This window comes from Centropristis striata, chromosome 19 (genome assembly GCF_030273125.1).
Source record: "Centropristis striata isolate RG_2023a ecotype Rhode Island chromosome 19, C.striata_1.0, whole genome shotgun sequence".
NCBI lineage: Eukaryota > Metazoa > Chordata > Actinopteri > Perciformes > Serranidae > Centropristis > Centropristis striata.
In genome coordinates, this window is record NC_081535.1 from 2,327,744 (window position 1) to 2,344,577 (window position 16,834).

Genomic DNA, 16,834 nt, shown 5'->3' on the forward strand with positions numbered 1-16,834 from the left:
TGGGGTTCAGGTAAACTTGGGGTCATGTTAACGACTTAAAGGAGGACTGGTTGGGGTCAGGGGTCAGGGTGGTGCAGGTTAAGGTAAGGGGGACACATATCGACGGGGGAACAGACTTTGACATAACACCGGTAAGACACCCGGCTTTTATTTACTAAAAACTGTTTTTACACCCGGTTTCTGGACAGAAAGAGGAGGAAGAAGCGGCCAGAGAGCGGGACGGGTGGATGAGTTAACTCACTGTCCTCCGAAGAGCTGCATGCCCAGCAGAGCGAAGACCACGATGAAGAGGAAGAGGAGGAAGAGCAAGCTGATGATGGACTTCATGGAGTTGAGGAGGGAAACCACCAGGTTCCTCAGAGAGTTCCAATATCTGAGAGGAAGCACAGAAATCTCTTTTATTATTAAGAGAACAAACAGATCCAGACAAAGACAGCACAACAACCAAAACAGAGGAGGAAGAGAGGAACAAATGGTAAATATGAGCCGTAGGTGGCAGAAAACAAACGGATGCGTCAGGCTCCACAGCTGCCAGTCACTGAATCACAGGATTACTGATAATCGCAGGAAATAAAAGGATTGCCATCAAACTCTAACAGGATTTTAGGTTCGGGGAGAAAAGAATTCAGATTTAAGCCGTGAGAGAAAGAGCAGCGCTGCTACATCAAACACTCTCTGCTGTGTTAGTACATATACACTGATAGCTCTTAAAGAATACAGCAGCTTTATGTTGGTTTATCACTTTATTACTGAGGACAGTAACTATTTTAATCTGGTTTAACGTTGAGAATGTGGAGAGTTGAGTAATTATAGCAGCACTGATTTTACACACCAGTTTTAGCCACGGAGCTCAGTTTGATGCTGTAGTCCAGCCTGGATGAATTACAGGGACATTACTTCATGTTAAATCTCAACCTGTAAAGTAACTAAAGCTGTCAGCTAAATGTAGTGGAGTAAATGTTCAATATTTGCCTCAAAATGTAGTGGAGTAGACGTATAAAGTTCCAAAAAATGGAAATACTCAAGTAAAGTACAAGTGAGTAATTGTACTTAGTTACTTTCCACCACTGCTGATGTAGTATAAAGAGCGACAAAGTCCGTATCTGTCAGGTTGGACAAACGACGTTCAGCACGACGTTCAGCCACGTCAACACAGATTTATTTATGTTGACAACTTAACCAACATATGTAACTTAATAAAACCTTCTGTGATGGAAGCCCAGTGGTGGAAAGTACATTTACTCAAGTACTTAAGTACAATTTTGAGGTACTTGAGAATTTCCATTTTATGTAACTTTTACTTCTACTTCACTACATTAAGAGGTAAAAATTGTACTTTTTACTCCACTAGATGGCGCTTTCTGTTCAACAAAGGGCTGAAATCACACTCAGTTACCATATCTTGAGCCTTTTTCTTTAAATCAAGAGCGCCATCTAGTGGACTCAGAAAATAAAGGAAATGGTTCATGAGGCTTCATTGGCACAGCACTACTCAAAACTATCAACAGCTCAGATTTCATGAGCCATGACATGATGACCTCATCAACACCACAGGAACTAGCCAGATCCCCAGCAGACAGTGAGTAGGGAAGGCATGGAGTTGTTTATTTTGTTTGTTTGTTTTTGTTTTGTTTTGGGTGATTTTTGTTCCTGAGACTGCAGGCAGGAGTGGGAGGGTAAGGGTGGGTCGATGTCGGGGAGGAGGGTCTGTTCTTGTACAACATTTGATGGTGTTAATAAAAAGTTGATCACAAAAACAAACTGAACTCACTTGGTGACTTTAAATATCCGGAGCAGTCTCAGAGCTCTCAACACACTGATCCCAAACGATGCTCCTGGTTTAATCATGTCCCAGATCACCTCGAAGATACTCCCCACAATCACCTGGAGACGAGACAGGACAGTTATAAACTGCTCTATGTGGATTATTAGGACCAACTAGACAACATCTACCTGTGAGTCAACAGTCTCTTACCCCAAAGTCGAAGCAGTTGAAGGAGGAGTGGAAGTAGTTCCTGGCTCCGAGGCCGTACATCTTCAGAGACATCTCAGTCAGGAACAAACCCAGGAACACAAACTCTGCTGTGTCTGTTTAAACACGGACAATTAAAAAAATGACTTTTATAAGACGTCAACATCAGCAGGTGAGACAGTATGAGTGTGTGTGTGTGTGTGTGTGTGCGTGCGTGTTTGTTTGTGCGTGCGTGCGAGTGAGCGTGCGTTTGTTTTTGTTTGTGCGTGCGTGCGTGCGTGCGTGCGTGCGTGCGTGCGTTTGTTTGTTTGTTTTTGTGTGTGTGATTGTGTGCTAGTGTGCTTGTGCGTACGTGCTTGTGTGTGCGAGCCTGTGTGTGCGTGCCTGTGTGTGCGTGCTTGTGTGTGCGTGCGTGCTTGTGTGTGCTTGTGCGTGCTAGTGTGCTTGTGCGTACGTGCTTGTGTGTGCATGCTTGTGTGTGCGTGCTTGTGCAGACGTGCTTGTGCGCGCGTACTTGTGTGTGCGTACGTGCTTGTGCATGCGTGTGCGCGCGTGCTTGTGTGTGCGTGCGTGCTAGTGTGCTTGTGCTAGTGTGCTTGTGCGTACGTGCTTGTGTGTGCATGCTTGTGTGTGCGTGCTTGTGCAGACGTGCTTGTGCGCGCGTGCTTGTGTGTGCGTACGTGCTTGTGCGTGCGTGCTTGTGTTTGCGTGTGCGCGCGTGCTTGTGCATGCTTGTGTGTGTGTGCCTGTGTGTGCGTGCCTGTGTGTGCGTGCTTGTGTGTGCGTGCGTGCTTGTGTGTGCTAGTGTGCTTGTGCGTACGTGCTTGTGCGTACGTGCTTGTGCGTACGTGCTTGTGTGTGCATGCTTGTGCAGACGTGCTTGTGCGCGCGTGCTTGGTGTGCGTACGTGCTTGTGTGTGCGTGCTTGTGTGTGCGTGCTTGTGTGTGCTTGTGCGTGCTAGTGTGCTTGTGCGTACGTGCTTGTGCGTACGTGCTTGTGTGTGCATGCTTGTGTGTGCGTGCTTGAGCAGACGTGCTTGTGTGTGCGTACGTGCTTGTGTTCACGTGTGCGCGCGTCCTTGTGCATGCTTGTGTGTGCGTGCGTGCTTGTGCATGCTTGTGTGTGCGCGCTTGTGTGTGCGTGCTTGTGTGTGTGTGCTATATATATATATATATATATATATATATATATGTATATATACATATATGTGTGTGTGTGTGTGTGTGTGTGTGTGACTCACAGAGGGCTCTGGTCAGCCAGTCCGGCTGGTCGTAGTGAACGATGGCGACACACAGCGTGTTGAGTCCCACCAGACAGAGAACGATCCAGTAGAAGCTCTGAGCCTTCACCATGCGGCGGATGAAGAACCGGGTTCTCTTCTCTTTACGTCTGAAGTACGAAGACGAGTCCAGCTTCCCAACGCTCTTCACACTGGAGCGCCCGAACGGAGAGCCGGGAGGAGCTGAGGATGGAGAGGAGAGACGCTTAAATATATATGTATACACTGCAAAAAAAGAAAAGTTGGGTGAACTCAAAATTTCAAGGCAACAAACTTCGATAAAATTTCAAGTTGGGCAATTAAACTAAATATTTTAAGTTTTGTTTTTGAGTTTGCTCAACTCTGAATTCAGATTTTTGTCAACTCAACACGATTGTAACGCCGCTATGAAATGTCAGCTAATGTTGCGACCACAATTTTGAGCTAGCATTGATACGCTAATGGCTACTCTTGTAGCTATAACAAGCAGCGCAGCTAGCATCAGTTAGCCGTTAGCATCAGTTAGCCGCTAGCATCAGTTAGCCGCTAGCATCAATTAGCCACTAGCGTCAGTTAGCCACTAGCATCAGTTAGCCGCTAGCGTCAGTTAGCCGCTAGCTTTCGCTAGTGACCGAATTTCACTGCTTTTCCGCATTTCACAACAAAGAAATAAGAGTTATCAGAACTATTGTCCCTTGTTGTGAACCCCAACTTAAAGATATAAGTAACAACAACTCACCAACTTGTTTTTGAGCAGACAACTGGCTTCCTTTGTTGTGCTAACTTACATTTTTGCCCTAAATGTCAATAATTTATATTTCCAAGTTTTACCAACTTAAATCACTGTTTTAGGCCAACAAATACAAGTTGGCCAAAAAATACAAGTTGGCTTTTTTGCAGTGTATATATATATATATATATATATATATTGACAGGTTTGACAGTGAATCACTGTGTGTGTTTCCTCGTCTTCGTCCTGCAGCCTCATCATCATCGCCCTGCTCATCAAGATCACAATTATTTATATCAGATATATTATGGAGCCATGCATATGTCTACAGAGAGTTCAATGTATATGGCAAGCCGTTCAGGAAATTATTATATACATGGATTCAAAACCTGAGAGTATATATATATATAAATGTAAAAAATCATGTTTTGGCTGGTATATACATTTACAGTGTTTCATTGTTACTGAAACTGAATTAACTCATTCATCATTTTACATCTTTTACTGTCATGGTTTTTGTGTCTTTTTGTCTGTTATTGTCTCTTTTTTTGGTCATTTTGTGTCTTTTTTGCCTTTTTGTGTCTTTTTTTAATTATTTTGTGTCTATTTTTTGTCTTTTTGTGTCTTTTTTTGGTCATTTTGTGTCTTTGTTAGTGCTTTAGTGCAGACTGAAATCCCTGTGAAGAGGTTATTCACTCATTTTAGTTACAAAAAGACACATGTTGTTGAAATAAGCACATAAAGCTATGGTCAGTGGGTAAATTATACTCAAAACAAGATAATTAAGATACTATTATGGGATATAAGAAGAAAATACTTGGTAAGCTTCATGTTTTTGCAGTGTAGAGCTCCAGGAGCTGAAAGTTTTACAGACAGAAGAGTAATAATGGATCAGGAAGAGTTGGTTAGGGATTTATTCGACTTTATTTCTGCTAAACAGCTCTGAAAGATGTTTGTGTCCAAAAACTTTAACTGATAAAAGTAACAACATCGACCCAAGGGACGCAAAGAAAAGAGTTTTCCTTGCAGCTGCTCATTAAAAAGTATGATGCACCTAATATATATTTATATATATATATATATATATTAGAGCAGGACTGCAGGCATCATGTGTGAAACAAGGAGGTGAAAATGTGACTCTGCAGCTTCTATTCCCTCGACTCTTCATTTAACAGAAAACAGTCACAAGATGAGACAGGAAATAAAGTAATGAAGGCAACAAACTGGTTTCATTTACCTGATTGTGTTCTTTTTCCAGCCAACAGACTAGAAATCATGTGTTGTCTTTGATTGGGACCGTGAAGTCCATTAATATTAAAAAGTCTCATTCTAATGTGCTGCAGGTGATTCTCTGGCTATTTTAATGTAACGGACTAATTAGAAAAGTTAATTATACGTCTTTAGCCTCAGGTGGTCTGCCTCTACAGCAGGGGGCTCAAACTGGCGGCCCGCGGGCCAATTGTGGCCCTCGTGACGATATTTTGTGGCCCCCACCTGGATATGAAAGTTTAATGTGAGTTTTATATGAATGGCACTTTACCGTGTTGTGTGTGGAAGGTCCCTTTAATTACTGTTTTGGGTAATTTTGTGTCTTTTTTTGGCAATTTTGTGTCTTTTTTTAATAATTTTGTGTCTTTTTTGGGTAATTATATGTCTTTTTGGAGTCATTGTGTGTCTTTTTTGGTAATTTTGTGTAATTTTTTAGAATTTTTTTTTTCTTAATTATAAAGAAATTTTTTTTTCTTAATTATATGTCTTTTTGGAGTCATTTTGTGTCATTTTTTAGTAATTTTGTCTTTTTTAAATAATTTTGTGTCTGTTTTAATAAATCTGTGTCTTTTTTGGTAATTTTTATGTCTTTTTTGGTAATTTTGTGTGTTTCTTTAAAATAATTTTGTGTCTTTTTAAAATAATTTTGTGTCTTTTTGTTTATTCTGCGTCTTTCAGTAATTTCGTGTTTTTTCAGTCATTTGTGTCAATTTTGTGTCTTTTTAAAAATAATTTTGTGTCTTTTTTAAAAATAATTTTGTGGGTTTTTTTTTAAATAATTGTGTGTCTTTTTGGTAATTCTGTGTCATTTTTGGTAATTTTGTGTCTTTTTTGGTCATTTTGTTTCTTCTTTAAGTGATTTAGTGTTGTCAGTCATTTTGTGTCTTTTTTCAGTCATTTTGTGTCTTTTTTTAGTAATTTTGCATCTATTTTCGGTTATTTTTATCCTGCCTCCAGTGGTTTGAGCCCTCTGCTCTACAGGAGAAACAGATAAAGATAAAGTCCAGTTTAAAGTTTGAAACCTAACAAAGCGTTCCTCCTGTGAGGCGACAGGACCAGCTGATGTGATAAAGTGACACCAGAGAGTCAGAACATGCTTCTGGTTATTGTAGTCGACAGGCTTTTATGGAGCTTTTATTGTAAAGGTCGCCTCCATGAAAAGGAGCATGAGGAGGTCAGAGGTCACGGGCTGCTGGAGGATGAAAGACTCACGGACGGAGGAGATGTCAGCGAAGGGATCGTCTCCCTCCTCGGCTCCGATCAGGTCGTTCTTTCCTTTCTTCACTTTGCCTCGTTTCAGGACTGGAGAGAGAAAAACACATTATCACATGTCAGTGTTAAATATCACAGTTAGAGTAATAAAGGAACCTGGTCTGGTTCTTTCAGGGGAGACAGGTGGGAGCATAGAGGGAATAAATAATAATAAAATAATAAAGGAGCCAGAACCTTAATTCATAAAAAAAAATATGCATTAAAGTCCAAAAATAATGTGTTTGTTTATCAAGAATTGTCAACAAAAACACAATCAGAAAAGAAAAAACTAACATGACTCGACATACAAGACAAGATATATAAATACTACCAATAATAATAAAAGTAAATGAATACAAAAAAGTAAATTAAAGAAAAAAAAAAAAATAATAATAATAATAAAAATAATAATAAAAATAAACACATACGAAATAATAATGAATGTAAATTATTACAAAAAAGTAAATTAAAGAGAAAATAATAATAATAATAATAATAATAATAATAACAATAAATATATACAAAATAATAACAAAAGTAAATGAATACAAAAAAGTAAATTAAAGAGAAAATATTAATATTAATAATTATTACATAATTACATAATTGGAGACTTTTTTCTATGTTTTATTATTATTATTATTTTTTATGTGAAGCACTTTGTGTTACATTTCTCTTGTATGAAAAGTGCTGTACAAATAAAGTCTGAATGATTGATATGCTTGTTATCTGATGCTAACTTTTGGGAAATATAGGAGAAATCTAGAGACACAAGAATATGTTCTTAGAATATATTTTTCTGTCCACTGGTCTGAAAGAAGACACGTTATGGAAATAAAATAGCTCAAAATCTCATAACTGACCAGTGACTGAAGTGATTTGCCTTAAAACAGATTTTTTTATGAGAAGACGTCAAATACAGCAAGAAAAAGAAGCATTTATAAATGTATTTATATTGAACAGCCGTCATCCCCCCACAGAATACATGTACTACTGTGTGTGTGTGTGTGTGTGTGTGTGTGTGTGTGTGTGTGTGTGTGTGTGTGTGAGAGCTAATTGGAAGCTATGAATAGCAGGCATCAATCATGTTTTTCATTTGGAGATGTTCTGCTTCCTGCTTGGAGCCAACGATGGAATGAGAAACTGCCGACGCGTCATAAATGTGACGGTCACATGACTCGCTCTAAGATCATTCTGGCGATCTACAACCCCTCGACAGAATCTCTGCTGGAGAAAAGGAGGAACCAGGCAGGCAGCTAAACCAATGAGACTGAGCAACACATATGGAAGAATTATCCTATCTTTATTCAAGAGCGCAGATTTTCAGTTTGAGAGCATGCTCACATTTAGTGCTCACACAAAACAGTATTTATACTATATAAAATATATCCTGCTAATATAAAATTAGAAAAAAATCTAAGATAACTCTTCTTAGGATTACATAAGATTAACTGAGTGTGCTTGAAAAAGCACACTATGTTATTCCGCAGGCTTATTTTGTGTGCTTGCTTGCAAAAGCACAGTAATTGTTATTCCGTGGGCTTATTTTTATTATTTTGTGTGCTTGCTTGCAAAAGAACACTAATTGTTATTCCGTGGGCTTATTTTTATTATTTTATGTGCTTGCTTGCAAAAGAACACTAATTGTTATTCCGTGGGCTTATTTTTATTATTTTATGTGCTTGCTTGCAAAAGAACACTAATTGTTCTTCCGTGGGCTTATTTTTATTATTTTGTGTGCTTGCTTGCAAAAGCACACTAATTGTTATTCTGTGGGCTTATTTTTATTATTTGTGTGCTTGCTTGCAAAAGAACACTAATTGTTATTCCGTGGGCTTATTTTTATTATTTTGTGTGCTTGCTTGCAAAAGAACACTAATTGTTATTCCTCGGGCTTCTTCTTATTTTGTGTGCTTGCTTGCAAAAGCACACTAATTGTTATTCCGTGGGCTTATTTTTTGTTTCTTCTGTGGTGTTTTTTCGGTCAACTACTCCTTTTTGGTCTCTTATTCAGCAAAAAAACACGGCAAAAAATCCCCCCAATGTTACCCTATGGAGAGGCTCGAGTGGATGACATCATAGCTGGAGTGCAGAGGGAGAGAAACATTTGTCAAAAAATAAATTTGGAAACTGCGCTCGAGGCCGCAGATACCACACACAGAAATAATCTCTCTTCTCATTTTGACTTTTTTTCGTGACTACGACTTTTTAAAAAATCATTTTAATATGTTTAAATAATCTTTAAAAATGTTTTTTAAATAGACATTTTTTCAAAATAATGACCTAATATCTCAAAATAATGAGATATTTTCTCTAAATAATGACTTATTATCTCAAATTAATGAGACATTTTCTCAAAAAAAATCATAGATTTGAGGGTTTGTGTCTATGAGACAGAATAATAATACATGTCCCAAGGTTTTTCACTCATTTTAATATGTTTGGATAATCTTTAAAAATGTTTTTTTTAAAAAGGAAAAATTAAATCCATGTTCACTCATATTGACGGACAGCCAAGAATGTGTTTTAAATCTTTTTTTAATTGATTTTTTGAACCTCTAAATGAAATAATTCCCTCAGGTTCTTATCTCAGGACTGGAGGTAAACGGTGGATAGTTTTAGTTTTCAAACAGAGAATTTACCTGAGTCAGTCAGCTGTGATTGGCACTTTGCTCCACTGTTCCTACCTGTCAGTCATGTGACAAAAGCTCCACTCCATATTTTCTATTTTCTGCTCTAACAACGTCAGAGTGGTTTTCCTCCTCAGACTCTCTAATCCTCAATACGGAACTAATGGAGGAAATAAGGCAGCTGGGTGCTGTCTATTTACTGGAACCAGCAGCATCAACATGTCCGTTTACCAACAAACACGTGTGTGTGTGTGTGTGTGTGTGTTTGTGTGTGTGTGTGTGTTTGTGTGTGTGTGTGTGTGTGTGTGTGTGTGTGTAGGGGAGCGTGGTATAGTGAATTTTCTTCAAATCCAATCAGACTAAAGCTGTAAATCCTTCTAATTAACCCCTGAGAGAGAGGGAGAGAGAGAGAAGGAGAGAGAGCGAGAGAGAGAGGGAGAGAGAGAAACCCTAACCCTAAAACCAGAGAGAGGGAGAGAGAGAGAGAGAGGGAGAGAGAGAGAGAGAGAGAGAGAGAGAGAGAAACCCTAACCCTAAAACCAGAGAGAGGGAGAGAGCGAGAGAGAGAGGGAGAGAGCGAGAGAGCGAGAGAGCGAGGGAGAGAGAGAAACCCTCACCCTAAAACCAGAGAGAGAGAGAGAGAGAGAGAGAGGGAGAGAGAGAGCGAGAGATAGAGAGAGAGAGAGAGAGAGAGAAACCCTAACCCTAAAAACAGAGAGAGGGAGAGAGCGAGAGAGCGAGGGAGAGAGAGAGAGAGAGCGAGAGAGCGAGGGAGAGAGAGAAACCCTAACCCTAAAACCAGAGAGAGAGAGAGAGAGAGAGAGGGAGAGAGAGAGAGAGAGAGGGAGAGAGAGAGAGATAAACCCTAACTCTAAAACCAGAGAGAGAGGGAGCATTGAAAGCACGGTTTTCAAATTTAATTATTATTAGTTTTATTGCTGTATTTTTATGTTAAGACATCTATCTATCTAGGCTTTTTCTCAATGCAACACTGGCTTTGGCATTGTTATTCCATGGGCTTATTTTTATTATTTTGTGTGCTTGCTTGCAAAAGCACACTAATTGTTATTCTGTGGGCTTATTTTTTTGTTTCTTCCATGGTGTTTTTTCGGTCGACTACTCCTCCCAGAGTTTTGGTCTCTTATTCGGCAAAAACACGACAAAAAAATCCCCCCAATGTTACCCTATGGAGAGGCTCGAGTGGATGACATCATTGCTAGAGTGCAGAGGGAGAGAAAAATTTGTACTCAAGTACAGTACTTGAGTAAATGTACTTAGTTACTTTCCAACACTGAAGAACAACCAAGCTTTCTTAAACAATTTCAATTTACAATTAAATTTCTCTCTCTCCCTCTCTCCCTCTCTCTCTCTCTCTCTCGCTCTCTCTCTCTCTCCCTCTCACCCTAAACCTAACCCCCAACCCTCTCCCTAACTCTCTCTCTTGCTCTCTCGCTAATTTTTTTCGTGACTACGACTTTTAAAAAAAAAAAAATAATTTTAACTTTTTTCTTTTTCTTTTAACTTTTTTCTCGTGACTTCAACCTTTTCTCGTTATTTTGACAGTGTCAGACAGACACCTTGGCACCGTGTTTGTAGCAAAAATATACTGTAATATATATACAAGCCGTCATTTTTGCATTTATTTTTTGTGGCATGTTTCCCATGTCAATAAAGCTGTATTGAGTTGAATTGAGAGAGAGAGAGAGAGAGAGAGAGAGAGAGAGAGAGAGAGAGAGAGTGACAGTGTGTCTCTGTGAAACGAGGCACCAGGAGCACGGGGCGGACACCATGATAACCACTTAAATAATCATAATGCTAAGTGCTAATTATGATGATGATGATGATGATTGATGGTTGGCTGCCGCGGCTACAAACAGTCTGACAGGTTACCGTAAATACCGTAAATAATTATGTCTGAGGTTTCACTAAACTACGCTCCGCAGGGTGAAGAGAACCGATGGAAGTTTATTTCTGATAATTTGATGAGAAACAGAAGATCCTGTTTAGAGCTTATAATGAGAAAATAGACAAATAGACATTTTCTTGAAATAATGATAATTTGTCTCCAAATAATGATTAACTCAAAATAATGAGACATTTTAACGAAATAATGAGATATTTTCTCAATATAATGACTTAGTAACTCAACATAATGACATTTTTTATCAAAATAATGAGAAATTTTCTCAAAAAATGTCATAGTATCTCAAAATAAGGAGAGATTTTCTCAAAATAATGAGACATTGTCTTGAAAAAATGACTTTGTAGCTCAAATAATGAGCCATTTTCTCAAAATAATGAGACATTTTCTCAAAATAGTGACTTAGTATCTCAAAATGAGACTCTTCCTCAAAGTAATGAAACATTTTCTCAAAATAATGAGATATTTTAATGAAATAATGAGATATTTTAATGAAATAATGAGATATTTTCTCAATATAATGACTTAGTAACTCAAAAAAATGACAATTTTAAATCAAAATAATGAGACATTTTCTCAAAAAATGTCATAGTATCTCAAAATTTTCTCAAAATAATGAGACATTGTCTTGAAAAAATGACTTTGTAGCTCAAATAATGAGCCATTTTCTCAAAATAATGAGACTCTTCCTCAAAGTAATGAAACATTTTTTCAAAATAATGAGACATTTTAATGAAATAATTAGATATTTTCTCAATATAATGACTTAGTAACTCAAAATAATGAATTTTTTTTATCCAAATAATGACACATTTTCTCAAAAAACGACTTCGTAACTCAAATAATGAGCCCTTTTCTCAAAATAATGAGACATTTTCTCAAAATAGTGACTTAGTATCCCAAAATGAGACTCTTCCTCAACGTAATGAAACATTTTCTCAAAATAATGAAAATCTTTCTCAAAACAATGACTTTGTAACTCAAATGAGGAATGTTGTCAAAATACTGGCTTAGTATCTCAAAAATAATGAGAAAAGTCCTTTAAAGTAATGACTTAGAAATGTTTTTCATCTTTTTCTTTTTTAGAAAACATCTTGTTTTTTTGGGACACTGAACCGTTGAATGAAGGAACATTTAGGTTATAATGACACTATAATAACCAGATATTTTCTCTTTATTCTGAGGCTTTATTATTCTGTTTTCTGTTTTACTGGCAGAAATGGGCTTCCAGAAGTTCACATTCATGCCTGATGATTAATGCACAGAACAATGATGCTGTGAAAAAAGATCTATTATTAGAGATAAATGATGAAGTGAACCTCCTACGGTGAAGAAGACACAGATTCAGATCCTCGCTCTGTTTTTACCTGGAAGGTTTTGTTTCCTCTTGTACCACGCTCCGTCCAGCGGGGACTTCTCCTCTGCAATCTCATCCTCCTCCTCCAGCAACACCTCCTCTGCAGAAGGAGAGAGAGAGAAAGGAGAGAGAGAGGGACTTTCTATCAGTTCGTCATGTTTTTCTAACACAACAAACAGGTTGGTGCCAGCTCTCCTGCTGCTTCACACATTCAGAGTCCAACCTGCTTTGCAGATCCACTCCAAGTATCCAGTGAGCTCCCTCTCGATCTGCTGCTGCCTCCGGAGCTTCAGGAACTCCTGCCTCTTCTCCACGCGCTCCCTCTCTTTGGCAAACTCTCTGGTGAAACATACACACAATGCATTTTATACTCACAGAAGGAATAAATAGACATTTGGGATTTAAAACTACAGCTGCCAGGAACGAACCCAGTGGTGGAAGCAGTATTCAGATCCTTTACTACAGTAAAAGTACAAACCACACTGTGAAATTACTCCACTACAGTAAAAGTACAAAAGTATCAGCATCAAAATGTACTTAAAGTATCAAAAGTAGAAGTACTCGTTATGCAGAATGGATCCACTCAGATTGTTTTATATGTTATAGATATATTATTAGATTATTATTATTATTGATGCATTTATGTAAACAGCATTTTACTTTTGTCCTGGAAGGGCTAATTTTAACTTTTTTAAATATACTTTTATGTGGTTTAATTTTTAAACATGCATAATCACTTTAAACTTTTCATGTTTTTATGTTGAATCTCGACCTGAAAAGTAGCTAAAGCTGTCAGCTAAATGTAGTGAAGTAGAAGTATAAAGTTACATAAAATGGAAACACTGGAGTGAAGTAAAAGTACCACAAAATTGTACTTAAGTACAGTACTTGAGTAAACGTGGTAGTTTCAAGTATTTCTGGCTTATTTTAATGTTACTACAGTCTGGCTTTTCAAGCCACAATTGCTCAAAATAAGATTTTTTTTATTTATTTTAAGACATCATTGTTTTTCCAGTGTCTAGATATTTTTACTTACTTAAAAATTCTTACAAAGAAACATTTACTTACTGCACTGGCAGAAAATTTGACTTGTTTCAAGCTTTTATACAGTCTATGGTTTCAAGCATGTATTTGCTTAATTCTAGTTCATTATTTCCTATTTTTTGTCAGTTTTTGCAGTGTATTTGTGAGACTTCTGCATGAAGGAGATGAAGGAGTTGGAGGTTGAAAGGTTCATGTGAGGGATTATTAACTGTGGAGTTCAGGCGACAGCAGCAGCTGTTATAAAAGGCCGTTAGCGTAGCTGGAGCTGTTAGCAGATATATTTATGAAGCCTGTGAAGGTTGAGATGTGGATGCAGGAGGAGAGCAGTGGAGTGTGATGAACCGACTCGACACATCAGACACGATCACATGGAGGACTTACTGCAGAAAACTGTCATTTAGATAGAAAATATATTGAAATGTACTGATTTGTTTCTGAAAAGTCAATTAAGGAAACTTTCACATCCCAAAGTTTAGTCTGTTTTTGATCGAACTCTGGTGGTTAAATCCTGGTTACTGTAAAAAAAGATCACTCAGCAAACACACACTGGAGATGAAGTCAGGTCTCAATACCGGCCTTTATCACAGGTAAAATGATGCAGATCTGGTCTCAGAATAACAAAGATGTGAGAAAATGAGACATTATCTCAAAATAATAAGACATTTTCTCAAAATAATGAGACATTTTCTCAAAATAATGAGATATTTTCTCAAAATAATGAGACATTTTCTCAAAATAATGAGACATTTTCTCAAAATAATGAGACATTTTCCCAAATATGACTTAATATCTCAAAATAATGACAATTTTTCTCAAAATAATGAGACATTTTCTCAAAATAATGAGACATTTTCTCAAAATAATAAGACATTTTCTCAACAAAAATGACTCAGTATCTCAAAATAATGAGACATTTTCTCAAAATAATGAGACATATTCTCAAAACAGACTGGTCGTTTCCAAACAGACCCTAGTGTGGTTCGATTCATTATGACCGTAATCCGACCAGAATCCGACCCAATTAAAGGAAATTTGTCATTGCTGAATTATCAACATATTGCTCAAAATAACTCTATAGATTCCTACAACTAAAACTGAGCCCGCTATGCCCTCCGGAAAAAAATTATTTCATTCAGCCTTTAAAGTCTTTTTGTGCTAATCTGCTTTGCCCCAAAGTCATTCAATAGAAAACTATTTCTAGGACCAACACTATATATTGTTTTTGGGTGAATTATTCCTTTAAAGACATTGTTTGACATTTTGGAAATCTGCTTATTTGTTTTCTTGCTGAGAGTTAGATGACAAGACCGATGCCACTCTCATATCCGTACTGAACATATTAAATATTGTAATATCTCCGTCCTGGAAGTGAGCCAGCAGTGAAGGAACAGAAAGAAACAAATGACATGAAATAATTTACAAAATACATTATTAAAAACATTGTTGATGAAACTTGTGGCAGACAGTAGGGCTGGGCGATATATTTCAGGGTATTTTTTCAATAACGATATTCTTTACAATGACAAAATACTGAAAAATAAACAGAAAATATGATTGTTTTAAAATTATTTTTGAGGCTGTATGAATAAAAAATCGTACAACAAAAATAAAATCAACCATAAATCTAAATTGTATAGTAACGTGTGAATCTCAACAGCTGCCAAATACAAAAAAAAATTACTCTTAACTCTTTAGTGCAAAATGGAAAAATTAGACATTTTCTACAAAAATGAGATATTTTCTCAAAAATAAAGAGACATTTTCTCAAAATAATTACTTATTATCTCAAAAATAATAAGACGTTTTATCCAAATAATTACTAAGTATCTCAAAATGAGACATTTTCTCAAAATAATGAGAATTTATCTCAAAATAATGACTTAGTTTGTCAAAATAACGAGACATTATCTCAAAATATTGACTTAGTAACTCAAAATAACGAGACATTATCTCAAAATAATGACTTAGTAACTCAAAATAACGAGACAATCTCAAAATAATGACTTAGTAACTCAAAATAACGAGACATTATCTCAAAATAATGACTTAGTGACTCAAAATAACGAGACATTATCTCAAAATAATGACTTAGTAACTCAAAATAACGAGACATTATCTCAAAATAATGACTTAGTAACTCAAAATAACGAGATATTTTCTCAAAATAATGACTTAGTAACTCAAAATATTGACAATGATGAGAGTAAAAGAGGAGAAGCACTACGTGGAGACGAGAGGTGAATATTCTGATGATTTACCCAATGCAGCATTTTCTAAAAAACCACCAGATTATCCCGTCTGTATTTAACAGACAGGAGAGGAAACGGTTCTGGCAGAATAATCTATGATTGATGTTCTCTCTGTGTGCAGGTTAGAGGCTTTGAATCAGGCAGACACAGTTAAATGGATGCTTTTAATCATTTAAAGCAACATTATGTAACAATTTTACCTTTAAATAATAGCTTCAAGTTATTTTGATGCCTCACTGACTTGTAAAATGAAGAAAATGTTCTCTGGCAAAAAATAACAGTTTCCCTGAGAGTTCACAGAGCTGCAACTTAAGAAAACACATGAAAATACACAAAACACAAGCAAACTGAGAAAACATCAATCAATAATCAACTTGACAACACAAAAGCAGCATTTAGAAAACGCTGAAAAGACCACAACACAACGGAAGTGTTTCCAGGGGACACTTTGTCCGTGATGCACACGTCTAGCCGGTGATCGATAGCGTGTTAGCGTTAGCGGGCTAGCTATACCAAGACCAACTGGGTGCCGTTGTATTATCGCGTTATTTCAAGATAACGATAATTTTACATATAACGTTATAACGTGAAATTATCACATTATTTCACAACACAGCGGAAGTGTTTCCAGAGGACACTTAAAAGTGATGCACACGTTTAGCTGGCGATCGTTAGCGTGCTAGCATTAGCGTGCTAGCAAGACCAAGACCAACTGGGTGCCGTTGAGAGAGACCAACTAAAACTTGAATCATTCATTCATTTGATTTATTTAACTGCAATGTGATTGATACGGGCTAGCGGGCTAACGCTAGCGGGCTAACACTAGCGGGCTAACAATATACATCATGTTATAATATTATTATCAAGAAATAATGTGATAATTTCACGTTTGGTCTTGTTCTTGCTAGCCCACTAACGCTAGCACGCTATCGATCGCCGGCTAGACCTCTCAGCTTCTGTTTTGTTGAGAGTAAATTATTAAGAAATAAGATGCAGATTCTCCTCAACCTTGAATCAGTCATTTGGATAAACTGGATCTATGTTATCCGTGTATCATTCGTTCTTTCCATTTTCAATTGGCAATCAAAAATCAAATAATGAAAAATTGACTGGTTATTTTGATATTTGTTTTTTATTATAACACAAAAAAAG

The 16,834-nt window shown here is 37.0% G+C and overlaps 1 protein-coding gene across 1 annotated transcript in view; it reads right to left on the reverse strand.

Moving 5' to 3' along the window:
- The window catches only part of cacna1bb (calcium channel, voltage-dependent, N type, alpha 1B subunit, b), a 336,559-nt gene that overhangs the window by 161,647 nt on the left and 158,078 nt on the right, over window positions 1-16,834 (reverse strand). Inside the window, exons 10-16 of the mRNA XM_059357455.1 lie at window positions 12,613-12,728; window positions 12,400-12,489; window positions 6,443-6,532; window positions 3,214-3,435; window positions 1,976-2,088; window positions 1,772-1,884; window positions 242-373 (exon numbers count right to left, since the gene is read on the reverse strand). Of these exons, the coding sequence (XP_059213438.1) occupies window positions 242-373; window positions 1,772-1,884; window positions 1,976-2,088; window positions 3,214-3,435; window positions 6,443-6,532; window positions 12,400-12,489; window positions 12,613-12,728 (876 nt within the window). The remainder of the gene's footprint in view (window positions 1-241; window positions 374-1,771; window positions 1,885-1,975; window positions 2,089-3,213; window positions 3,436-6,442; window positions 6,533-12,399; window positions 12,490-12,612; window positions 12,729-16,834) is intronic.